Below are 25123 nucleotides of genomic sequence, written 5' to 3'. Positions count from 1 at the left end.
GAACCGTACTGCGCCCCCATGTGAGTTTGGGGTCCTGCACCTATAACTGCACGTTGGGTTACTACATTCTGTATCAAGGATTGTTGCTGATATGCCACATCGCAAATACGATGGTTTGTGTATCATAATTCATAAATCTGTGTGCAGTCACTGTTGATGCTCTGTTGTCCAAGGCTGTAGCTGTTGATGTGCAGGCAGCCTTTGGCAGCCGTGAAGGGTCAGAGCAGGCAGAGCACCAGAGGGAAGGACACAAACACACACAGGGCCACAAGGCTGCTCATTACTCAACATCTATCCAGATCTGAAAATCTGTTTAATATGGGGGCCACTCAATTTCCTTGAGACAAGTACGCAGCATGAGGGTAGGATCATGGGGGCAGTTTATTAAAATAATACATGTATATATAATAGATGTTTGTAAAAATCATGGTTCAAACATCAGTGTTTAATTGCTCTAACCTTAATACATCTATGGGCACGTACTGTGGCTGCCCACAGACCAGCCAATCACATCCCTCTCAATGCTCTCCACAAGACTGACATGAACACCCAGGGCTGAGGTTACTGCTTTGCGGCGATCCTATATCAATGAGGGAAACTATCGTGCTGCTACCCTGCACTTACATGATGGGGCTTTCTACAGATTCTATATTGTCTAAATCACTCCATTTAACATACGCATGGCCTGTTATCAGTTTAAGGCTATAAGCAAATGGTTAAATAACAACCATCCAGGCCATTAAAGGTCCAAACTGCAGGGTGTTCTACCTATATCAGCATGAGGCTCATTTACAAAGCTATACTGAAGACTAACAACAGCATTTGAGGCTTTTATCTGCTAATCTGAATTTAAAATGACTGCAATAGTTGAAACACTACTAATGTAGACTAAGCTTTGACTCATTAATACTGTGTTGTGTTAGTTGATTAGAAGAATAATTATATGGATGCTGATGCCTTTTATATATTTGCAATATTTGTTTTTTTAACATTCAATGACTATAACATGTAACTGCAGCCGTGTTGACTTTAAGTGTGTAGATTGTATATTTCTATTGATTTAAATCATTATGGATGTATTTTTCACAAACTGTCAGACCTGCCCTACTTTCCATTCTAACCTGTGTAGCAGGTAAACAGTAGCCTTGTAGTAGTGAGTGTCTGATTGACTTCATGTCCCCTTATGCTGCAGTTACCGTTCCGGGTCTTGTAGTGTTCTTCGTGGCGGTATCTGACTGATGGAGTGAAATCACACGACGAGACCCCGGAGACCCCCCCCCCACCCCCCTCCCTGCTCCCTCTTCCCCCTCCACTCCTCCTCCCCTCACAACGGCGATACAGCCATTGATACAGCAGCAGCAGCACGGGGAGGGGCGGGGCGGCACTGCAGCAGTGCGCTCCTCGAGCTGTCTCCGGTAATGTTCCATAGGATACGCACGCCCCTCTCCGCCCCTGCCGAGAGACAGGTGGTCGAGATATATGCCTCCATCCTCCAGCGCTCCCTCCTACAATAAAAAAAACACACACACACACCGGGTGACAGCAGGGAAGGGTCGGTAGGCGCAAGCGCGTCCCCGATGGACTTCCAGCGTGTGACCTCGGCGAGCACCGGGCGGACAGCGGGAGAGGGGGGCAACAACCGGCACGCACGAGGAGAGCCCCGCCGATCTACTACCAAATGTTTTCCACCGAATTGCTCGAGCTTGTGTTCGCGGGAGGGGGCCCACCGACACGGGGATGAGAGGCACGAGTAAAAAGTTGACAAGATATTCGTGGGGATTTATTATCTGAGCGACGGCGGGATCATTTCTGACTCTCCTCCGGTCTGGGAAGTTCCCTTGGGGGGTTACTATGGCTTCAGGCGCCGGCAAGGCTACTCAGACCCCCGGGCCGGGTTCCGCTGTGAACGGGGCTGCGGCAGACTTCCCAAACATCGAGCAGGAGCTGTACGACTACCAGATGCATAGCAAGATGTGCAAGAAGATCGCGCAGCTGACCAAGGTAAGGACCCCGCCGGTGACACCGAGAGAGGCGCGCCGCCAGAGCCGCTGATTGGACCATCTGATGGCCGTGTTGCCGCTCTGCCATCGCGCTGAGACACGATCACCCATCCTGACATGTTACAGCCGCACCAGTAGTTACCATAGGAACATGTAAATCGCTACCGAAATATTGTAACGACCGAACCGGAGACGATAAAAAAATTGGGGAATGAAATAAGTGAATAGAGCATAAAAACTATGTGTGTATGATGTGTGTGCGCGCGTCCTAAGGAACACCATGGCTCCTGCATACATACTCAGCATCCACTGACATGTTTTATTTCTCCTCCCAAATGATAACTTAGACTCGGGTTCTCATTCGTCTTCGTGACTGACTCAGGATTCAGTCAGTGAAGGCATCACAGAGAGCTCTCACTGTAGGCTGCAGCTCTTCAGCAATCTGATTGAAATCCTAATGTAAACATATATAGATCTGCAACTAAAGGTCTAAATGACATTGTGATTTATAGGCGGATTAAATTAGATATTAATGAATTAGTCATTGAAATGTAAGACAAAATACTAGAGAATTTCACATCGTGTACCTGAGCCTGTGGTGATGCCTCAGTTTACAATGTGAAACTGCAAATCCACACCTTCAACAAGCTGTAAACAGCAAATATGTCATCTTTTATCATGATGGCAGACTTCACCACTTCACCAATACTAAAATGTTATCTGTCCTCTTGGCTTTGGCCTGATCTCCACAGTATTCCACTCCTTAGCGTACCTTTTGTCTGCATGCATGCACACCTTTCCCAGTGCATGCAGGTCTGCTTGACAGCTGCAGTAGCTTTGTCTGCCTGCTTTTTCCATACAGTAAGCATTCCTATATGGGGATTCTCCCTCCGTGCTTCACAATAATGCTTACAGAAGCAGGGCATGACCCTCAGCTTGTTGAGCTATGACAATTACTGATGGCTGTGCACTTGTGTTCACCTTAGTGTGTGTGTGTGTGTGTGTGTATGTCCCAGAACACACATGTGCAGTGACTGCCATACGTACTGCATTTGCCTGTCATTGTCTCCCCTCTTTATACACAAATACACACACAATACATTATGACACATGTGAGTGGTCAGCATTTGTGTTTGTGCTTGTTAGAACATTTTTGCCAACCTCATTCCTCTTCCCTCCCTCCCCACCTCCACCCTCCACCTCTTCCATCTTAATGTTTCTCCTCAGAGGCCTGCAGTTGTTTCCCCTCCTGAAACTTTAAGCAAAAGCTGCCGGCCTGCTTCAGTGATTTGATGACCGCAGTAAATAAATCCAGACACGCTGATGAAATATAAGAAACGTCAAATGTGCTTTTCTCTGAGCTCTGGGATGCCGGGCGTGTGGCTCATGATTCGTCTGAGTGCTCTGGGTCTGGAGCAGACTGGGGGTGGGAAAATGGGTCAGTGGTGGTAACCTTATATTTTTAATAACCCCTACGAGCTGTGCGTGAACTTGGAGGTCTGACGCACACACTTGTACTTAACACACCTCTTAGGCCTGCCCCTTACCCCCCCGCCCCCCTCACCCGTGCTTGGTTTACATGATTCCCCTCCCCCCCCATCCCTCCTCATCTGCTGCTCTCTGCCAGCGCGAGTGGCGTGGTTCAATGGGCAACTGCTAAAGATAAACCAGTAGCACATCCGAGTGTGTTTACATGGCCGAACAAATCAAGGGGGAAGACGGCGAGGGTCGACAGTGGCAGGCCAGCTGTTGTGAACGCTCACATAGGCGTCTGTGGACAGAGCGCCCAGTGGAACACAGAGGCGAGCGTGGTCTCCTCACGTGACTCACAGATCAACAGTAGCATATTGAAGTGTGTTTGTATGGATACATCCAGACTTTTAATAGGCAGCTCTATTTCTGTCTGTGCGGTTTCCTGTGCTTATCGAGCTTACGCTTCCATAATGTTCCCTGCTTTGTAATCCAGCACACCCGGTACTTTCTTTGATATGTGTGGAGGTATGCGTGTGGGTGTGTGTGTGTGTGTGTGTGTGTGTGTATATGAGAAGGGGCAGATGGAAGAGAAAGAGCCTGCATGCCTCTCTCTCTCTCTCTCTCACTTTGCCTAACCTCTCCTGTGCATCAACCATTCAGTCTACATCTCACTCCTCTCTCCTTCACACTGTAGACAGAATATTAATTTCATGCTTTGCTGACTATGAAGTTATTGTCAATAGAGCAGGGCACAGGCTTCTGAGGCAACATGAATAACATTATCGACGGGCAGGATCAATATGGGGAACGGGATTTACAGTAGCAAGAGGCTCTCGCCGGTTTCTAGCCAAGCTCCCGTGCCAAATGCATCCAGAATTTACGTCAAAGAGACTGAAGTCAGTGCTAAACGTGAGGCTTAGGTGAACCTTTACTACACTGAGTAGTTCATAGTTGTGTAGTGTTTTTATTATGAGGATAAAAGACTTTTAACTTGTGAGCGTAGCCGTTAACTGGAGAGGCTTGGTGAGATACAGCACACACTCAATCATCAACAGGTTTTTAGAAAGGCCCATGCTGAATTGTCCTCTCTTGCTCCAGCTTTATTTTTATCTTCCCCCCTCCCTCTCATTTACAAACTGACAGGACAGGCCAAAAATCACACGCACACACACACACACACACACGCACCACACACTTCCATTGGACCCTGTCCTCGATTTGGTGTCCCCTCCATTCCTGAGTCATGAGTCATACATCTCCAGCCAAAGTTCAGGTGCTGTGATGTGATTGGATGCCAGATTATTGCAAAAATCATCAACAATCTAGTAATAAAGTCCAAATTGTTTTAAGTGTCAATCCATAAATTAGAGGGGGTTTATTTCTAACCAGTTCAGAATCTTTTAATGACTAAAATACCCCGGGGGGCCCCTGAGCATCATAGGGGCCCTAAGCAGCTGCTCATGTCGGTTAATGCGTAGAGCCGACCATGGAAGTGTTTGTGAGTAGATGATCCATATCAGCTGGGTTTGAGAAATACATCTGTGAGGGGATGGCGATTGACAGTGTTGATGCCACACACACACACACACAAACTGAACACAAACCGCCAAGGGGGGGGGGGGGGGGGGGAATGTCCGGCAGTGCTGTGATAGCTGAGCGCTGCAGACAGTGAGGCGTCTGGGTAAAATATGAGCCCATGTGTCCCTTGATTACACCCAAGTGCGTGCACACACATACAAACACACACCTCTGCCAGTGGTAAGTGAGACGTCAGGGTCAGCAGAGGCAGATGATGACACTGTAGACATGTGGTGGAGGGTAAAGTGAATAGTGAGGCGAAACAGGCTATATTTCATGTGTTAGTCACAACCTATATGGGGAGCAGAGAGACAGGAGCCACATGCGGGTGGCAGGAGGATCGCTGCTATAAAGCCACCAAGCCTGGTTTAGATTAGCTTAGCTCACTAGTTGTCCTGTTCCATTACATACATACAGTTTGACGGTGTTATTGTATTGTTCCATGTCAGTTCACATCAGTTTGATACGTTCCAGTATTGTCAGTGTGTTTCTTGTTTGTTAGCTTTCTTATGATGATGGTTTACCACACTTACACAAATAAAGATAATTATTCCAAAGATATAAGACCAAATAAGCCAAAAGTTTATTTTTAGTTCATTTTTACTGTGCTGTAAAATGAACATCATCTTAAATTCATCAGGAGACGTAATGGTTCAGGTTTCTGTAGTCGGTAAGTGTGTTGAAATTGCTTTTGCCCCATCAGCTCGATCACAGGGACAGCTCATCCTTCAGCCCACATGTGCGTACAAAGCCAAGAGTAATTAGTAAGCCAGCGTAGAATGTCTTCATAAAAAATCTTCCAATTAAGTCCACACTTTGGTCTGGCAGGGGAGGATGAAGAACGACAAACACACAATGATGAATGAGAGCTGAACAGTAATTAATAAACATCAGAGCTCTGCAATCCATCGTTTGAGTGGCACGACATTAGTAGGAGGCATGTCAGTTAGAAACACACATCATCAAGCATCTGCAGTGTTGGTGAGCTGCAGCAGGAAGTGAAGTTCCTGCTGAAAGAGGTGAATACGTGGCCTGAAGTTTCTAAATTAAAGTTTCTAATAAATGACCCACTCACAGATCTAGGCGAACGCACAACTTCACCACAAACTACATCGTTAGGAAGAAATTTGGGCTAATAGTTTTTCAGTCTCCCTCTCTTCCTGTCCTCTGTCTCTCACACTCTCCAGGTGATTTATTCTCTGAACACTAAAAATGAGGAGCAGGAGGCGGCGCTGCAGGCCTTGAACCACGCCCACCACGAGGAGCTGCACCGCATCCTGGTGGAGACCTGTCATGACGGGGACAACTCAGCTCTGAGGACGCGCCTGCTAGACCTCCAGGACTCCCTCGATGAGCAGCAGAGAGTCGGAGCCCAGGTTGAGTGTGTGTGTGTGTGTGTGTGTGTGTGTGGGTGTGTGAGAATGAGAGAAGGCAATATGGGTGCACTCATAAAGGGAACCCTCCTGTCACGGGATAAGCTGACCTCATTCCGTGGCCGTGTTGTAATTGAATGTGTAAATTCCCACTGGGAGCTACAAATCAAAGCCGACCCTGATGTGACCTGCAACAGATAACATAATTCATATAGCCCCTTATTATACCCAGTCACAAAATATCATGCCTAATTTACAAGCGGTTCACTGCATTAGAGGCACTTCCTTTCTTTGAGTTCTTGGGGGAAAAAGCTGCATCTCAATAACAAAAGTGAGAATATTAATCTTAAGGCATTCATTTAAATCTGCCATTTGTATTTCTATTGTGTCCATGGACCATTTTCTGTTGTTTCCAAGCAGGCATATGCAGGTCACCTCAAGGCTTTGTTAAAAGAAAGAGATACACACACACATTTCAGCGAGTACATGCTCCCCTGACCCTCACCCTGTAACCATTACAGTGTGGGCTCTGTTGGAACTGCGTGCAAGTGCACACGACTGCGGCTGAGTTGGTTCTGCAGCGTTATCGAGCAGGGGTGCAACACTATCCTAGTGCATCTAGAAATGGGTCTGTAGCCTATGGAGCAGGAATACATTAGCAGTAAGTGGAGCTGTGGCAGAGTTCAGTTCTGGCCAATCACAGCTCCTCTCCCCTTTTAAAAGCAGGTGAAAGGGTCCTAATAGCGTGCAGACGTTCTCCTCAGGTCCCAAGGTACAAACACTGTGTCCTAAAATTGAATCGATCAAATAATGATTGAGGATACAATGAAATTCCATTTACCGTCTAGATGCAAACAGTGCAGCACTGCCGGCTGATCCTGTCCTGGTAGAGCAGAGAGGGATTCTGTGGTGCTTGAGAACCCGTGCACTAACTGAAGTGCACTAATGAACTGGTCTCTCTCTCTCTCTCTCTCTTAGCCACTTTCAAATGCAGCTGTAATATTTTTACAAATTTCAGCCTTGATTTTGTCGCTGACTCATTCAGAAATAGCTGATTTACCTTGGGGAGGCACAGATTTATACTCTTATAACCTGCAGTTGTTGAGTTATATCTAATATACCAATCGTAATCATTTTGATTTACCTTGGGGAGGCACAGATTTATACTCTTATAACCTGCAGTTGTTGAGTTATATCTAATATACTGTATATTTATGATGCTTTATATGAGTTGTGCTTTGGCAGTCAGTAAGTTGTCAGTCAGTAGTTATTCCCTAAAGTTAACCTTGTGTCTCCTTTGGTCTACTGAGTTACTAGATCTCACCTCTCCCAAAAGCCCTTTGGGATGAGATGGCACCAGATATTTTCAGTGTGAACTGTGTGAACCCAAAGCAGAAAGCAAAAGAGCGTCTAGAGATGAATACTGAACAGCGATGTGAGCGTGTGGTGTCTAATTAAGTCCCACTATTGCCTCCAGGTACAGGCCGACTTTGAGAGCTTTCGCCTCCAAACTGAGGAGAGGGAGCGTGGAGCTGAGCTGGAAATGAGAAAAGGGTTCGCGGAGAGGCTCCAGGCTGCGGAGGAAGAGCTCCTGGAGGCCAAGGTTCAGATCAGCACCGCCCAGGAGGAGAACCAGCGTCTGGGCAAAGAACTGGAGAAGGCCGGGGATCAGGTCCAGGAGCTGGATGCTAAATGTGAGGAGCTGCAGAAGGCCGCCAATGATGAGAAAGAGATGAAAGAAGAGCGAAGGAAGAAGGAGGAGGAAGACAAAAAGAAAGAGGAGGAGGACAGACAAACAGAAGAGCGGGAGGATTTGGAGAAAGTGAAAAAACTTTTAGAGGAGATAAACGCACTGAAGCAAGAGAAGGATCGAGCCGAGGAGGAGAAGAGGAGGGCAGTGAAGGAGGAGAGGGAGGGCTGGGAGGGAAAGGTGAGCGACCTGAGAGAGGAAAACCAGGGGATGAGGAAGAGGATGGAGGCAGAATGGCGTGAGGAGCGACAGCGTTGGGAGGAACGAGAGGAGGAGGAGAAGAAGGGCATGCACAGCGCTCTGAGGGAGAGGGTGAAGAGGGCAGAGGCAGAGGTGGAGAATCACCTGGAGAAGCTTTCAGAGAGCAAGAGAAGCACAGTCAAACTGCAAGAGAGAATACAGGTGAACACACACACACACACACACACACACACACACACACACACAGAACCAAATCACTCTTAGTCAAACTAGAATCCAATGTTCTACAAAGGGAGGTGAAAGGAAATTGAAATGTTGCAGCTTCCTGTCTCTGATGTATCTAATGATCATGTTGATGGCAAGAGAGAGAGGGAGCGAGAGAGAGAGAGGATCATTCTTGTACAACCACAGGCCACCGCCTCCCTGAGCACTATTCCCTTTGCCAACTGTCTGCTAATGAGTAGTTGGAGCAGCATAGATGGCTGCAGCACCACTATCACTGTCTGCGTACACGCATTAAGAAGCCCTATGAGAGCTGGCACAAAGCTGACATAAGCCCTCACAGCAGACCATTAAAGGCTCTCCCAGCCCGGCCTGATGGCTCCCTGACTCACCACATTTCACTCTACGTCTTCCCTTTTTTTTCTTCTTTACTTATCGCCTTACCTATATCTCTCTCCTGTTCTTTCTTTCCCTTCCCTTATCTGTGTCAAATTCCCTGTCGGTTCCTCTCTCGCCCTCATCTATCTCCCTCTTATTCCCTTGTGCGTTTGGCTAACCCACACTCCGCCTCTGCGTCGCCCCTCCTTCCTCGCGTGCCACCTCTTGCCAAACTCCCTCCGGGGCGCCCGTGCCTCCCTCCAGGACCTGGAGGAGGAGCTGGAGCTGGATCGGAGGCGTGTGTCGGAGGCAGAGGGCGTGGTTAAAAGGGCAGAGGAGGAGTTAGCGGTTGCCAAGGAGAGGCTGCTGCTGCAGGAGGATGAGTTGCAGAGCAGAGCAGGTAGTTGTTCAGTATGCTTCTCCTGTCTGTCCGCCTCACATGTCTGTCTGCTTGTTTGTCTCACCTAAAGAAAGATGGCGCTGGTTAAACTCAGCTGAGCTCAGTCACTTCAGTGCTTTTCCATTATTCACTCTGACTCAGCTTAATTAGGTTTTCTCCTCGTTCCATTATTATACTGAGAATGCAACAGACGCACATTATTCACCCTCGACAATGCAAAACAGTTTCATCAAAGTGTCATCATAGGCAGTCAGAGGGGCGAAACGCTGAGATGGATTGATCGCACGTGAATGAATGTGTTTTAATTTTCACTTCTGCTGTTAATCTACTCTGTTTATACATCAGTCAGTGCGTGGAGTTCATTCTGTGTATGTGTGTGTGTCTCAGCCGAATTGCTGAACAGGGGAGGCTGCGAGGTGTGTGTGTGTGCTGAGGTGGAGGAGCTGAGAGGCCATGTGGGCCGTCTGCAGAGCCGCAACAGAGAGCTGGAGCTACAGAGCAGCGGCAGGAACAACGACCACGCCCGGCAGATACGACAGGTAACACACCGCCTCAAATGCTTACAGACATGTGGGAGGCTGGAATGTGTACTGAACAATGTGTGTGTTTGTGTGTGTGTGTGTGTGTGTGTGTGTGTGTGTGCAGCATGCGGAGGCCCTGTCCAGTTTGCGCTCTGAGATGGTGAGAGCCCAGACGGAGGAGCTGCGCCGCATCCAAAAACACGCCGATGATGAGAGAGATAGACTGCACAAGCAGCTAGAGAAGGAGAGGGAGAGTCTGCAGAAGGAGCGAGAGCAGGAGAAGGAGCGCTTTGAGAAGGACAGGAACAGACTGCGGAAGGAGAGAGAGGAGGAGAAGGAGGTGCTGCACAAAGAAGTGGAAGAGGTCAGAGAGAGGCTGAGGAGAGAGAAGGACGATGAGGTGGAGCTGCTGCGCAAGGAAACGGAGGTAGATAGAGTCCGTGTTCGCTCGCAGATGGACAAGAACAAAGAGCAGGTAGAGGTGGAGAAGGCCAGTCTGCAGCAGAAGCTGGAGGAGGAGAAGAGGAGACTGGCAGAAAAGGCAGAAGAAGACAGGAAGCGGTTGAAGGAGCAGGTGCGGAAGGCGATCGAGGAGGTGATGAGGCGACACGCAGCAGAACTACAGAACGTCCAGGAAGCTCTGAGCTCTGAGAAGAAGACCAACCAGGAGGTCAGAATGCTTCCTTTAGGCTCCTCCCACTCACTGTCTGTAGAAACCAGCGCTTCACACAGTCTGTGTCTCAGGTGGTCCTGATTCATATCGTTATGGAAACAATATGTTATCTAAATGTATTATGAGGCTCTCTGTAACGCATGACTGCAATTGGTCAATAGCAGCGTAAATACTTTCACTGGATAATGGACCGTTCATCCAGGGAACTAAAGTGTTTGCTCCTTTGTGCCATCACGCTAAGAGTTTCCAGCAGCTAGCCAGCATTCCTAGCTAGGCGCAACCTAGCATTACAGCTACAAATTAGCATTATCTTCTTGTTGTTTCCTGACAAGTTGTATCAAGATTTGAACATGAAAAGCGACAACAACAGAGTAATGTATTCATTTAGAATTAATATAAAGTCTGAACTTGTACTGATGTATTTCTTTGGTATATGTAGCTGCATAATTATTGTTTATAAACCATCCCATTGTGGCTAATTACCTAATAGGCTCAGTAGTAAGAAGAAGAATGTTGATGTCGCATCTATTTCGATGATGATGATGATGATGATGATGAATGTGCTTTGAAGGTCTGTGCACATTTGGATGAGGAGAGAAGAGCTGGTGAGGAGCTGGAGAGAGAAAGGGAGGGGCTTAGGACGAAGCTGAAAGATGCCACCAATGAGGTAAGAGGTCAAAATGCATTTTACTCACAAATGTTAGTACTGTATTAAATATTACACACAAATCTGTCCTCAGGTCTGCAGGCTGGAGTCTGTGCTCCATCAGCAAGACAAGAAAGACAAGGTGGCCTCCGACACCACGGCAACGTGTGGACCACAGTGCTGCCGTTTGGAGGACGACCTGCGTCAGACCCGCGGCCGACTGGCTCGGCTGAAGGAGGAGGCAGAGAGACAGAGGGACAGACAGCAGAGGGAGGTATCGTCGCTGCGGGCGGACAAACACAGGCTGGAGGAGAAGGTCCTGGAACAGAGCCGACTGAACACAGAGAGGAGCCTGCTAGAGCAGAGCCAGAGGCACACTGAGGACAAAATCAGGTAACACAGCTTGCCAGGACTGCTAAGACCTTAGAAACAAGTCTTTATTTGTCTTGTAATTCCTTTCTGTCCTCTTTGCTTCGAAGAACGTCTAAATTGAGGGTCAGATCGTTGTGGTTCTGGTCCTACAGTTCTGTTCGGTGTATTCATTCCAGATTTGTCAATTGGCAGCGCTTGGTTCCAAAGACAACACGACAACAAAGCGTGAGCAACGATTACAAACGTACATGTGATCCGTTCAGTAATCATCGGACCAGGGATGAAAATTAATTAAGCGGAATAAAAGCCGAATAAACATCACCGGACTCATTTCAACACGATATTGAAAGTGTCTGCAGTTAAACAGCGAGGCTCTCATCTCCGCTTGAGCCACAGAAAAGGGGAAAGACCGTGACTTTCTTCCCCCTTCTGTTGATGAAAGGCCGTATCATCTTCTTCATTATATACTAAATGTTGAAGCATGGCAAATGAATTTACTGCAGTAATTGGGTTAGAGACAGAAATCCCTGTTTATGTGCAGATCCTCCATCATTCTCTTGAATAGAAGATCTAATGCCTTTATGATCCACACACTTTTATTGCCATTTTATTGTTGGTACCAGTACAACACAATCCCTTTCTGAAACACAATGATACATTACACAGCCAGGAAACAATCCAGGACACAAGTCGCCTAGAGAACAGTTTGACTCTTCAAGCGTAAGCCAACAGTGCGAGCGCAGGTTAATTCTGCTGTGCGTCTGGTTGTGATGCGTTGCTGCAGGGCAGAGTGCGAGGATCGTCTCAGAGCAGAGTTCAGGATCGAGTTGAACGCCGCCGTTGCCGAGGGCGAGCAGAGATGGCAGAGCCAAGAGGAGGAGCTGCAGACTCAGCTGTCTGAGCTACAGGGTCAACTCGCCGACATGGAGACACAGGTGAACATGAGCAACCTCCATTCTCTATCCTGCTTCTCTGATTTTCACTTCAGGTATATAATCAGTCACACATCCCGGGCACATCCAGAGGTTAGACGTGGTTCTTGAGTGAAACTAGTGACAACCACTCATCTAAACAACTTGGACAAGCAGGTTCTTCATCTTCTTCACGCCGGACTCACTTCCAAACCTGCATGTTTAGGACCAGAGAGGATTCTGGTCCCTCTGCCGTGATCCATTAACTCTTCACATTCATGCCCCGTTAATTGAAAAGTGACAAATGCTCCAAAAGAAACAATTCAGCTCACTATTTGTTTGCAATGTCACTGCAGGCAGAGAAAAAAAAGGCGGGCTTGGGTGACGATACCCATGGCAACCCCGAAATTGACAGGCTGAGGAACGAGGTCCAAGAGACCAAGGAGATAAACAAGAAACTGCGGGAGCTGCTGCAAGTATGCGCACAAATATGCACATACACACACACTCACACACACACACGCACACACACACACTTCAAAAATCACAAATGTACTCTCTTTCAAAGGTGATGAATAATTTAGCTGCAGCGGAGCTCAGTGTGAGTGGAGAGGCAAAGCAATGTTACATTGTGAGTGTCTGTATGTATGCAACATATGCATGGCTATGTGCAGTATACCTGTGTCTTGTAATTATATGTGTCTGTAAACAACAAGTATGTGTGTACAAGTGAAACATGTGTGTTACTTGTGCGTTGGAGGAGCCTCAGACCCAGTGTGTACCGGAGGAGAGACACAATCACGCCATGGCTCTGCAGGCTGTGGAGAGACAAGCCAAGGAGGATCTGCTGTCTGAGAGGAACAGACTACAGACAATGCACCACCTGGAGCTAGGTAACACACACACACACACACACACGCGTAAACACAAGCACATGCACGCTTACAGAAACACACACGAGTAGATGTGCAGACAAATGCACACGCACACAAACACATGGCAGAATACACATCGAGATTACAAATTCAACAGTGAAGTTCCTATTACCATGGCTACACTTCACCATGGCAACAGCAGACGGGTACCTGTACCAGTGGGCAATATTGATTTTGTTTTCTGTAACATTTTCATATGGGTTTTGCCTCTGCGTGTGTGTGTGTGTGTGTGTGTGTGTGATCAGATAAGCAGCGTGCAGAGTTGACCCAGCAGCACACAGAGTGGAGCAGACAGATGACCCAGAGACACATGCAGCAAATTGAGGACCTACAGGCTCAGCTGCAGGCACACACACAGATGATGGCTTTGCAACAGGTGACACACACACACACACACACACACACATGTGGCGAGGCGGCGCTTGGCTACATTTTTAATGTCTGGTGACAGTTCATAAATCTTTCCGTAACATACAGGTCCCTCTGTGCCAGGCAGGGCTGTCAATCTGAGCTGTAAATCCTAATGTTATGCGTGTGTGAGAGAGAGAGAGAGAGAGAGAGAGAGAGAGAGAGAGAGAGAGAGAGAGAGATAGAGAGAGAGAGAGAGAGAGAGAGAGAGAGAGAGAGAGAGAGAGAGAGAGAGAGAGAGAGAGAGAGAGAGAGAGAGAGAGAGAGAGAGAGAGAGAGAGAGAGAGAGAGAGAGAGAGATGAGATGAGATGGGCGGTGGAGGTTATGTGCAGTCAAGTGTCCCTGTCGCTCTCTCTCTCTCTCCCTCTGTCTGTCTCTCTTCATCTTTCTGTCTCCCCCTCTGTCTCTGTCTGTCTGCTGTACCGTCACAGAGCTGGACTCTGATACTCTGTGTGCTAATTTTAGTACTGGATTTTAAAAAGTGCCCCCTTGTGTATAGATCTTGCCCTAACTTGCCTCAAATAAATGATTCTATTCCCTGTGTGTCAGTCAGAATGTTAACATGCACTGTAAAGCCTTAGATAGGATCATTTAGGTTTAAAATAAATATATATATACAAATAAAAAGAACAAAAACAAACAACTCACATGAGTCCTAGTTTGTGAGAGAGTTTATAGCAAAATGTGCAGACTAAAGCAACCTTTCTGTGGATGACGTATACTTACAGTGTGTGTTTTGTCTCTGTGTGTGTGTGTGTGTGTGTGTGTGTGTGTGTGTGTGTGTGTGTGTGTGTGTGTGTGTGTGTGTGTGCAGGATCTGAAGCAGCAGAACCAGCACCAGGTGTTTGAGCGACAGCTGGACGAGAGCCGCTGTGCCGTGCTGGAGCTGCAGAGGGAGAACACAGCGCTGAAGAAACAGTTAAAGGAGAAGTAAGCAAAAGCAACGGGGACACGGGGAAGGAAAAAGGAGGCATCTCACTTAAAGAGCACGTAAGACTTCTGTCCTCTGTTCCTTATTGTCTAGGTCGCAACTTGAGGGCCGCGAAGCTGAAGAGAAAGAGAAAGAGAAGGAGAAGGAGAAAGAGAAAGAGAAAGAGAAAGAGGAGGAAACTCAGGACATCAGTAAGAAGAGAGACGCCCTGCTGGAGGAAGAGGCACAGCGCCTCAAGGAGGAAGTGGAGAAGCTGAGAGTGGAGATGGAGAAGCTGGAGGAGTCGCAGAAACACTGGGAGGAGAAAAAGGAGGAGGAGGATGTGAAAGAAGAGGAGGAAGAGGAGGAGGAGGAGGACGAGGAGAAGAAGAAGGAGCGGGAGGAGGAGAAGAGGAAAGAGGAGGTGGAGGAGATCAGGAGAGAGCACAAGAGGGAATTGCAGAGTTTGGTGTCTGAGTACAGCAACGCTCAGACACACCTGCAGGCTCGCATCGTCGCCTTGGAGAACGAGTGAGAGACACACACACACGCACACACGCGCGCACACACACACACACACACACACACACACCTTGATGACAGCTCATGCATGGATGCAGCGAGTGTAAAATGAACTTGAATGAAAAAATGAACAGCTTGAAACTTCCTGAGTGAACATACAGAGACAAAAAAGTTAATGTGTGTGTTCGTGTTCGTGTGTGTGTGTTCGCATGTGTGTCCAGACTTCGTGAGCGGGAAGAGAGGTGCAGGAGGAGAGAGCCTCGTTGCGATGACCTGCAGCTGGGGAAACTCCAGGAGAGACTGACAGAGAGAGACCAGCTCATTAAACGATTAGTGGTGAGGATACACACTCCTAACTTAACACACACACACACACTGACTGTCACACGCTGTTTGTGACTTGTTTACCTCTTCTAAACACTTTAGATTCACAGCAGAAGTTTCTTAATTGGCATCCTGGCAGCCTGGCAGGGTGGGCAGCCAATGGAAACGTGTTTTTGTAGGAATCTTCACCTCAGCTGCACTCAGTGGATCAAAGGAGCTGACAGCAGCACCTGGCAGGAAGCTTTCACACTAACACACACCCAGCTCAGAAGATATCACCATTTCTTTGAAGATTACGGCCAAACTAAGTCGCTGGCGTTGTTCTATTTAGTTTTAAGATATTTATTGATCACTTCCTTGTGTCTGATGGAACAAATGGCCCAGATTAGGCTCAGAATGTTGCAAATGATGTGATCCAGTGAGATAGTTACAATGTTTCCTTTGCAAGCGTCCTGGGGTGCAAAGTTTGCCCTTTGCAACTCTGCATCGATTACCACAACAGAGATTATAATGATAAAGGAGCAACAGGCCGAGCTGCGGTGTTTAACCCATTTAATAGCTGAACTCTTGCTTCATTGCGAGCTCACTGGGGTGCGACGGCTGCCATTCACAACAACAACAACAGCCAAGGCTATCGATTACCACGCAACACATTATAGACATAAAAGCACAAAGACTGAGCGGTAGTATTTAAGCAAACGGCAGAACTCTTGTTTAGGCTTAACCTGCCGGAATTGATCTATGAGTGAATTCAACAAACTCATTATTCCCTTTAAAGAGAACAACTTATTCTCAAAATGGCTTCGATAAAAAACAAAGTAGAGCATTTAGAGGTTTTTTCCGAGCGTTGTGCCACGGCGGCCGAATGTTGTGACAATGTGGCAGAGTAGTGTGGACGCAGAGGCCAGGATGACATCGTGATGTTGATGCGATGATCTCATAGGTAGAGTTTGTAACAGGATGATGTTAAACAGCAGTGGAAGGCAGCTACAGATGACATCATATGCTGTGGGGAAGAGAAAGAAGGGAGAAGGGGGACACAAAGAGAAGATGTCCCACTCAAAGACTCGACCCATCCCAACAGTCACACAACCATACGTTCATACAACCCTGTCGTGGCTTTCCTGGGGTAAAAAATACAAAATAAAAGACTCCAGGTTTACTATGGAGCTGTTAAGTGAGGCCTCAATTGTGTTCTAACTCATAAAAAACAGTGTCAGTGACTTTGTTCGGACGTAATTCAAAATGAGTGGAATGTCGCTTTAAGCAAAACTGTGATATGAGCAGCCAAGCAGTGAGTGTGTGTGTGTGTGTTTGTGTGTAAATGAAGGATTTGGTGTCTTGTGCCAGATTGGTGTATCCACCGTCTGTGCAGCATGAGGCATCTTAGCAAACAAGTCCACCCTGCAGATACGACACCAATATAACACCAACTGTGAATGAGGCCAGTGAACATCCTTCCCTCCCTCCCTCTCTACTTCCCTCCCTCCTTTCCTCCTTCCCTCCAGGAGGAGAGGCATCAGCTGCAGCTCCACCCTCCTGTTGCCGGGGACAACAGCACCCTCAAGCTCCGTGACGGCAAGTCCCGCCCGGGGAGCGTCACGCCAACCATGAGGGTGAGTTTGTCTCTTTGTCTCGTCGTGTCCCGTGCGTAAAAAAGTCCGCGTCCAGCCGGAGCGTCTGGCCGGGCTGCAGGCAGCTTGTGTTTACGCAGCATGAGGAAGAACAAACACACACACCAGTCTGCTGTCAAGCTGCGCCTACTGTGTGCGATGGAACCATTTAAAGATGCAAGTTACAAACGCATTTAGATATGGAATTCATGTGTTTGAGCTTAGATTTTAAATGTATTTGTGTGAAGGAGACACTTCCTCTACAGATAAGAGTCCATTCATGAAAGAGAAAACAGGCCCAGCTGTGTGAATCACTATGTGGTGCCACTATGGAGCAAAGCCTCCACGGCCACACACACACACACACACGTGCTGTGGGACATTTACTCTGTCTGTGACCTTTAGACCTCTGATGTTTGTAATGTCAGGACATGTTGTGTCCTCCAGGTGGGACGCTGCCTAGGAAGCATGAAACTAGCAGTGTGATCTAAATGTATGATGACATCATGCAGGTGTTTTCTTTCAGCCTCAGTTCAACATGTAGATGTGCGTGTCTGTGCTGATGTTGTGTGTGTGTGTGTGTGTGTCTCTGACAGAGGAAGCGTGTGGAGGAGTCTCCTCCTCGCGTCACCAGCATACCCAACAGCGTCAGTGCTTTCGAGAGGAGCATCTTCCTCCCCCAGTCGTCGTCCTCCTCCTCCTCCTCTCCTTCCTCCTCCTCAGTCCATCAGCACTCCTCCTCCACCCTCCCCCACCAGTCCAGCCCTCACCCCCACACGTCCCCCCTCTACTCCTCCTCCTCTCTGCCACACAAGCACACGCCACACAAGCACACCTCCCTCTCCCTCAGCCAACATTCCTCGCCGTCCCTCTCTCGCTCCCCCCGATCCCGGACTTCCTGCATCCCTCCCACGCCGGCGCCCACCGCCCCGCTCCCCGTCTGCCCGTCGCCACAGACGGGCATCCGCTACGTCTCCCCGTCGTGCCAGGACCCACGAGCGCACACGCAGGCCCAATCAATCAGGTAGGAGCGGACTCTGAGTAAGAACCAGGGAGCACAGTGACGGGCGTGTTGTTGATTCTGTCCCCTGTGTGTGTGTGTGTCTCCGCAGGGGTCCGTACCTGGAGCCCAGGGGGACGGAGGGGCTGAAGCAGGAGTGGTTCACCAAATACTTCTCCTTCTGAACACACACACACTCACACATACATCCATACACTCTGCAAGCACATCTCTCCATATACACTTCACTGCTTCTTAATACGCATCAGTTTGCTTCCAACACACACACACACACACACACACACACACACACACACACACACACACACACACACACACACACACACACACACACACACACACACACACACACACACACACACACTCTTACACACACACACACGCACTCTTACACACACACAGATGAAAGCACATGGACAGACATACAGGGCTCATCACCAGCAAGGCCATCTCAAACATTGCCTCAGTGCTCAACCAAAAAGTGCTTCTCAAACACATGCCTGACCTCTTCTCTAACTGGAGGCCTGTAGGATCTTGTTTGGATACTTCTGGAACGTCTTCATACATTTTTACAAGCAGTCTTCCTCTCTTCCTTTTTTTTAAATGCCACTCTTCTAACTTCTCCCCTCTCTGATCTTCTTCATGGCATCGGGGGCAGACGCGTACCTTTTCCTGAGACATCTCCGAGTGTGAAGGCATTTAGCACAACAATCAAGATCCTCCTCAAACACACACACACACACACACACTCATCGTACCAAAATGAAGCTTGTCTCAATGCAAAAATGTATGATAATGGTAATGGTAAGATTGAATAAAATATTTTGTTTTTGTAAGTGCTTCTTTCTCTTCAGACGATGATGAAGATCCATCCTTCCTCTTCATCATCTCATCTCAGTGGATCCAGATGCCATTGAAGGTTTAATTACGTGTGTGTGTGTGTGTGTGTGTGTTTGTGTTTGTTTGTTTGTTGAGGAAGGACAGGTGGAGCGACACACACTGTGGCAGATTGCTTGGTTTTAATCAGCTGTTTAAAAAAAAGAATGTTGTAAATCTGTACAGGCGTAGACAAACTGCTCAAATACGCAATTATGAAAATGGTTCAAGTCTTTTTTTCAACACAGTTCTTCTTCACATACAGTATAGATACAGGAGAGAGAGGAAGCTCCGCCCACATCTCCTCTTCCTCCCCACGGCTTCCTCACAGTCCCGACGTGTTCGCCCCCCCCACCCCTTTGCTTCTTCTACTTAAACATGGGGCAGTTTCGCAGTGCCTCGGTGGCGGAGCCGTGCTGGAGGATGTTGTCATAGAAACGGGTGAGCTCCTCTCGCACGTCCTTGGCCGCCCTCCCTCCTTTCCCCCGGTACTTCATGGCCAGCAGCTTGGAGCACAGGTAGTGGAGCCACAGCACGTTGGAGTGAGGAGCGTAGCTGCTCCAGTCGTTACTGAGGACGAGAGAAACACAAGCATGGGCGCCATGGAAACGGTTGAGATTGTAAAGAAACATGGCCTACAGCACGAGGAAGGATCGGGGGTTTAGATCTGCTTGTCTGAAGAAACAACCGGTGAACTGATTTGATCAAAACATTGTTAACTGCCAGAAGGTGAAACTACAGGTACACACACACACACACACACACACAGACACACACTGACCCGTTCTCCTGTCTCATCAGTCTGTAGATATCAAACTGGTAGTCTCCCTGGCCCATGAAGAGCTCCTCGTCCCTGGAGATGTCACAGGACACCGTCAGACCGTCTGCAAAGAGCGGAAACAAACGCTTCGTCACGCTTCACACACACACAACTCAGTCAAGCCGCCGTGTGGCTGCATATGTTCTGTGGGTGAAATCTGTGGGAAACTGCTCGAGATGTGACAGCAGGCGGGGAGGAGGAGGAAGAGGAGGAGGAGGAGGAGGAGGAGGAGGGGGGGATAAGTTGAGAGATAAAGTCTGACCGATCTCCAGTCTGGAGAGGGAGTAGTCGATGATGCTGACATGCACCCCTTTGGTTTCCACACAGTGGGCCGCTCCGTTCAACAGGAAGCTCCCCTTCTTCTGCTTGGTGGCTCTGACCAGCACGTTGCCCCAGTGTAGGTCCCTACACACAACCAGAGACCAGCAACACAACTCACTCCACTGTGGCGTCTGTGCATGTGCAGTATGATCTGTGAGGTGTGAGGTGTGTGTGTACCTGTGTTCAAACTGCAGCTCCTGCTCAGCCACAGCCAGCGCAGCAGTGACTTGATGCAGGACGCTTTTTGCCACCAACAAGGACGACAGCTGGAAGACAGGAGGGGAGAAGGTTGATCGAGCCTCTGCAGGTTCAGAACGATCCAATAACAGATCTATAACTGATCAATAACTGATCACCCTCAGCTTCTCTGCTCTGTGGCTGATCTGTGTGAGTCTCTGCTGAGCCTCTGTGTTCTTACCGTTCCGTTGCTGTTCTCGAGGTCAACGCCCCCGAACTCAAACTCCAGGATGATGAAGACTTGTTCCTTTAGAAAGAAGTCTGAACACACACACACACACACACACACACACACACACACACACACACACACACACACACACACACACACACACACACACACACACACACACACACACACACACACACACACACACACACACACACACACACACACACGTCAGGTCAGAGCTCCACTCCAGAGAGAACATCGTCCCTCTTCCTCCTCCTCACTCGCTCACCTGGCCTGTCGTTCTCCGAGCCTTTCCTTTGGTCGAAGGCGTCCCAGGCCTGGAGGAAGGATGGAGGGTAGCCGCCTCGGACGCAGTGAAGGCTGTGAGGAGCGACAGAAGAACAATCAGGTCAGGACTGAGCGACACGCCGCCTGCTGAGGAGAGGAGAGCGGAGGGCGAAGGCAAAGGGCGAAGGCTTACTCGTTGAGGCCGATGAAGCCGTGGGTCTGGTTCTGCTGCTTCTCCTTCAGGCTGCTCAGCTCCCTGCCACAACGACACGCCGTCACCACAGAGACCACAAACTCAACACAACATAACACAAACACATTGTAACACAACCTGAGCAGTAGCTAGTCGACAGTAATGAGCTGTTTACTTTGAGATGATGATTTCGTGTAGAATCTCTCCAAAGGTCTTCTGCTCCTCTCCGTTCACCTGCTCGCTGCCCTCCACTGGGATCACCTGCCGGGTTACACACACACACACACGTCATTTATGCTCCTGTGGTGCGTCAGAAATACAGTTCACAAACACACACACACACACACACACACATACTTTGAGTGCGACAGTGTCTCCTGAGGCGTTGGTGGTGGAAAACACCTCTCCAAACGTTCCCTCCCCGATCTTCACACACTGCTTCATCCTCTGAGGGAGCACACACTCCTCCCAGGCCAGAGGAGCCTGCTGGCTGCACTCAGCGTACACTTTCTCTGCATCCGACAGGTCTGCATCCTCAAACACCACCTGAGAGGAAGGGAGGGAGGAGGGAGGAAGGAAGGATGAGATAAAGATGTACAACAGTGTGTTTGTGTGTGTGCGCGTGTGTGTGTGTACTGTACCCCTGATGCAGTGTTCAGCAGCTGGGACTGGAGGCGTTTGGGAAGCGGCGTCCGGAGTGGCGTGGTGAAGAGGTCCCAGCTCATGTCCGCCAGCGCTACCCTTCTGGGAGAGCCGGACACAGAGCGGCACACACTCCTGGGTGTGAGGAGCACTGAGAGGGGAGAGGGAGGGGGGGAGGGAGGGAGGGAGGGAGGGAGGGAGGGAGGGAGGGGGGAGAGAGAGTTAATGATTCAAACATCTGAAACTGAGGGAGGAAAAATATTACACTTGAGTGTGTGTGTGTTGTGTGTGTGTTGTGTGTGTGACCCGTACCTTTGCGGTGAACAGAGAGCGCGGCCTTGAGGCGGCTCCACGTGTGTGTGTTGGGTGTGAGCTCCAGCAGCAGGCAGGAGAGGTCGAGTCGCCCGGCCCTCACAGGGCTGGACAGGTCCGAGCTCGGCCCGGAGAACTGACGGGACAAACGGGATGGAGGATGAGTTTAACCCTACAGCGCCCCCCTGTGGCCAGTGTGTGTGTGTGTGTGTGTGTGTGTGTGTGTGTGTGTGTCTCCTCACCTTTGCTCTCTTGTGTTGTGTTGGGATCAGGGCGTTGATGCTGCAGTCCACAGCGTCGCTCGCCGGTGCGGCTCTGCCCGGGAACGCGAGCGTGCTGGCGTTGGCTCTGCCGTGTTTCCAGCGACTCACGCTCAGGCCGCTCACACACACCTTCCTGGCGGTGGACGACCGGTCGGCGGACGCGCTCCTCCTCTTCTTCTCTTTAGGAGGCAGAGGCTTGTTTCTCTTGGGCTGATTGTCCCCAGAGTTCTCCGTGTCAGAGCTCAGCAGGCGGCTCTTCTTTCCGTCGGCTCTGCGTGAAGAAGCGCGTCTCCTCTTCTGCGTTTTCACCGGCGGGTCATCTCTTGGCTTCCACTGCGCTGGTGAAAGTCTCTTCACCACCACAGTGCATTTGGCGGTGAGACAGTTCTCCCTCAGCGTCTCTGCGACTGCGTCCGTCCTCTCATCAGGTGCCAGGGCTGCACGGTGTCCAGCAGGGCCGGCCGTCCCTCTCTGCTCCGTCCCTGTAGACTTCTGACCTTCGACCCCGGCCGAACCCGAGCATAGCTTCTGCTGTGTGAAGGCTCTGAGCTGTGACAGAGGAAGCCTCCTGAGAGCCACGGTGCAGCTCCTCACAGCAGGGGCCTCCTTCGTCGGCACCGTGAGCTCTTCAGGGCCCGGGTCAGGGAGGCGGCTGTTGATCGCGGCGGACGGTGAGTCGCTGAGGAAACAGACGCTGCTGTCTGCATGATGAGTCGAGTCAATAGTGATGACTGAGGCCGAGTGGTCACTGCAGAGGGGCGGGGCCGGTGAGGGGTGTGTGTTCTGAGCCTCAGGTGATGAAGGTGTGTGGTTGGTGGACTGCAGAGGACTGTCTGCTTCATTGCACGTCACAGATAGATGCATGTTAAGCGACGGCTCTGTGAACTCTAAGCGCTCTTTGATCCGCCCGCCTGCGTGTTCGTCGGCTGAGCCCGAGTTCTCCAAACAGGAGGAGTAGGGGGTTTGGTCGGAGAGCTGAGACAGAAGGGTGTCGGCTCTCTGTAGCTGCACAGGGCAGCTCCGGGTCAGACGCTCCTCCTGAGTCTCGGTCAGCCACTCTGACCCTCCGGACGCCGACATGAACTGGCTGCTGCCATCAGAGTCGATAGAGAGCACAGACGGCTGCCGGACACACACAGATGCGTCCTCGTGTCGGCTCTCTGCGGTCTCACTCCGGCTTCTGTGGCCCTCGCTACTGCAACTTCTGTTATTACCGCTCATTGGTTTCACAAAGACATGATCTTCACTGTGACCTGCCTGCTTTCCCCCGGAGCTCAGGCCCACAGGCGAGGGAGAAGGGGAGGTGGACGCTTGGCCAGGAGAATCCAGATCTTCATGAAAAGTCTTGGGTGGGGCGATGCAGCTTACTGAGATGGACTGAGAGGTGGAGAGCTGATGAGTGATGGAAGAGTGTTTTAGTGAGGGTGTGGAGCAGAACAGAGGCTTCCTGGAGCAGAGGCTTTGCTCTGCAGATTCATTGAGGAGAATCTCTCTGAAGGGTTTGGCGAAGCTGACGGCTTCTGGACAAGCATCCACAGAGTTCTCTGCACTGGAGAGCTTCAGTGCTGAGAGGTTCTTCCTCCTGGCAGGGCGAGCAGCAGCTGTGCTACGGATAAAATCATCTGAAGAATTGCAAACATCAGCGGCTTGAGGATGTTTGGGTTTGGAGGCGACGGGTCGTCTGCGGCGAGTGACAAAGCGTCCCACAGAAGGAACGTTACCACTGACAACGACAAAGAGACAGAAGACAGATGAGGGTTACACAGTGGGTCAGAACACACAGGGTCAGGTTTACTATTTATGATTGAACAAAATGTTATACAGCACACATTTCATCTCTCCAGATGTTGAGTCCACACACACACACACACACGCGCGCACACACACCTGGCCGCTGTGCTCCTCTCAGCGGGGCCTGTGCTGATGTTCTCCTCATCGCTGTCTTTGTCCACCAGACACGCCAAAGCTTTAGTCTTGGCTCGACGCACCGCCCGAACATTCGTCACCTTCTTTCTAATACTACAATAACAATAAACAAGGGTCATGACAGGAAAGAGAACAGAACACAGTCTATAAACTAACGGAAAGGGAAGGAAGCAGCAGAGAGAGAAGAGAGCCCTCCTCCCGGCCGCTGGAGGGCCATGGTTCCCCTTAACTCACCTGACTTTGGAGCGTTTCGGAGGCTCAAACACGGACACGTCAGAGGCGGAGGACGCGCTGCTTTCGAAGGCCTTCTTGCGGTTGTCCGGTGGTATCCAGGCGGAGAGTTTCCGCTTCTGCTTGCCGTAGGTCTTCATAAACAACGGCTTGGCCGGCTTCATGTCTGACATCGACGCCACCGTCGTGACCGTGAAAACAAACGCGGCTCAAACCAGAAAAGGTCGCTTTTAGATGGGTTGAGTACTCGGATATGCAGCTAAAGTTAGCAACACTAGAGTTTGGCTAACTGGTAGGTTTGTACACACCTCGAGGAGTTTTATCGGATTTTACGATCGATCATAATCGATAGACAAACTTACTAAAATGGATTGACATGGCTGCTTGATCGAAGTCATATCTTTATCTGCTCGTCCCTGTGCTTTCAGTCTGTCAGTTCATTCTTCCAGCTCGGCTTCTTCGGCCCGCTTCGCGTTCAAACTGCAGCGCACAGATGATTGGTCAACAATCCGGGAAGGCGGAACTCGTGACAGGTAGGTGACGTCACAGCGACACCTGGCGGATTGGAGTTAATACAACAGTCGAGAAAAGGAACGATCCACGTGTTTAG

At 49.5% G+C, this 25123-nt stretch overlaps 2 protein-coding genes across 2 annotated transcripts; one reads left to right on the top strand and one right to left on the bottom strand.

Moving 5' to 3' along the window:
* The first annotated feature begins 1518 nt into the window (after positions 1 to 1518).
* On the top strand, positions 1519 to 18999 carry fam184b (family with sequence similarity 184 member B). The gene is made up of 18 exons (XM_076170241.1): positions 1519 to 2001; positions 6239 to 6427; positions 7902 to 8576; positions 9240 to 9375; positions 9763 to 9914; positions 10021 to 10566; positions 11141 to 11236; positions 11310 to 11608; positions 12372 to 12522; positions 12855 to 12974; positions 13259 to 13391; positions 13679 to 13809; positions 14657 to 14772; positions 14867 to 15283; positions 15496 to 15610; positions 17107 to 17214; positions 17808 to 18235; positions 18324 to 18999. The coding sequence occupies exons 1-18, from the start codon at positions 1852 to 1854 to the stop codon at positions 18394 to 18396; spliced, it is 4035 nt and encodes a 1344-aa protein (XP_076026356.1). The 5' UTR covers positions 1519 to 1851; the 3' UTR covers positions 18397 to 18999.
* Positions 19000 to 19232: 233 nt separating this feature from the next.
* haspin (histone H3 associated protein kinase) lies at positions 19233 to 25007 on the bottom strand. The gene is made up of 14 exons (XM_076170236.1): positions 24517 to 25007; positions 24244 to 24375; positions 22336 to 24079; positions 22094 to 22229; positions 21781 to 21932; positions 21497 to 21685; positions 21315 to 21400; positions 21140 to 21202; positions 20948 to 21039; positions 20668 to 20747; positions 20427 to 20515; positions 20191 to 20333; positions 19890 to 19992; positions 19233 to 19678 (listed from the first exon to the last, which is right to left on the bottom strand). The coding sequence occupies exons 1-14, from the start codon at positions 24684 to 24686 to the stop codon at positions 19477 to 19479; spliced, it is 3381 nt and encodes a 1126-aa protein (XP_076026351.1). The 5' UTR covers positions 24687 to 25007; the 3' UTR covers positions 19233 to 19476.
* Between the last annotated feature and the right edge of the window lie 116 nt (positions 25008 to 25123).

Source organism: Genypterus blacodes, unplaced genomic scaffold (assembly GCF_046128005.1).
Source record: "Genypterus blacodes isolate CSIRO-AG114 ecotype Tasmania unplaced genomic scaffold, CSIRO-AGI_Gbla_v1 ptg000216l_1, whole genome shotgun sequence".
NCBI classification, from domain to species: Eukaryota; Metazoa; Chordata; class Actinopteri; order Ophidiiformes; family Ophidiidae; genus Genypterus; species Genypterus blacodes.
This window is presented reverse-complemented; position numbering and strand designations above follow the sequence as displayed.

Coding starts and splice junctions, on each gene's coding strand:
- fam184b (XM_076170241.1), top strand. CDS start 1,852: ATGGCTTCAGGCGCCGGCAAGGCTACTCAGACCCCCGGGCCGGGTTCC. Junction 11,237..11,309: donor TGAAAGATGCCACCAATGAG/GTAAGAGGTCAA, acceptor ATCTGTCCTCAG/GTCTGCAGGCTGGAGTCTGT. Junction 15,284..15,495: donor ATCGTCGCCTTGGAGAACGA/GTGAGAGACACA, acceptor ATGTGTGTCCAG/ACTTCGTGAGCGGGAAGAGA.
- haspin (XM_076170236.1), bottom strand. CDS start 24,686: ATGTCAGACATGAAGCCGGCCAAGCCGTTGTTTATGAAGACCTACGGC. Junction 24,080..24,243: donor GAGAGGAGCACAGCGGCCAG/GTGTGTGTGCGC, acceptor TGTCGTTGTCAG/TGGTAACGTTCCTTCTGTGG. Junction 19,993..20,190: donor CCTCTCCAGACTGGAGATCG/GTCAGACTTTAT, acceptor CGCTCTTTGCAG/ACGGTCTGACGGTGTCCTGT.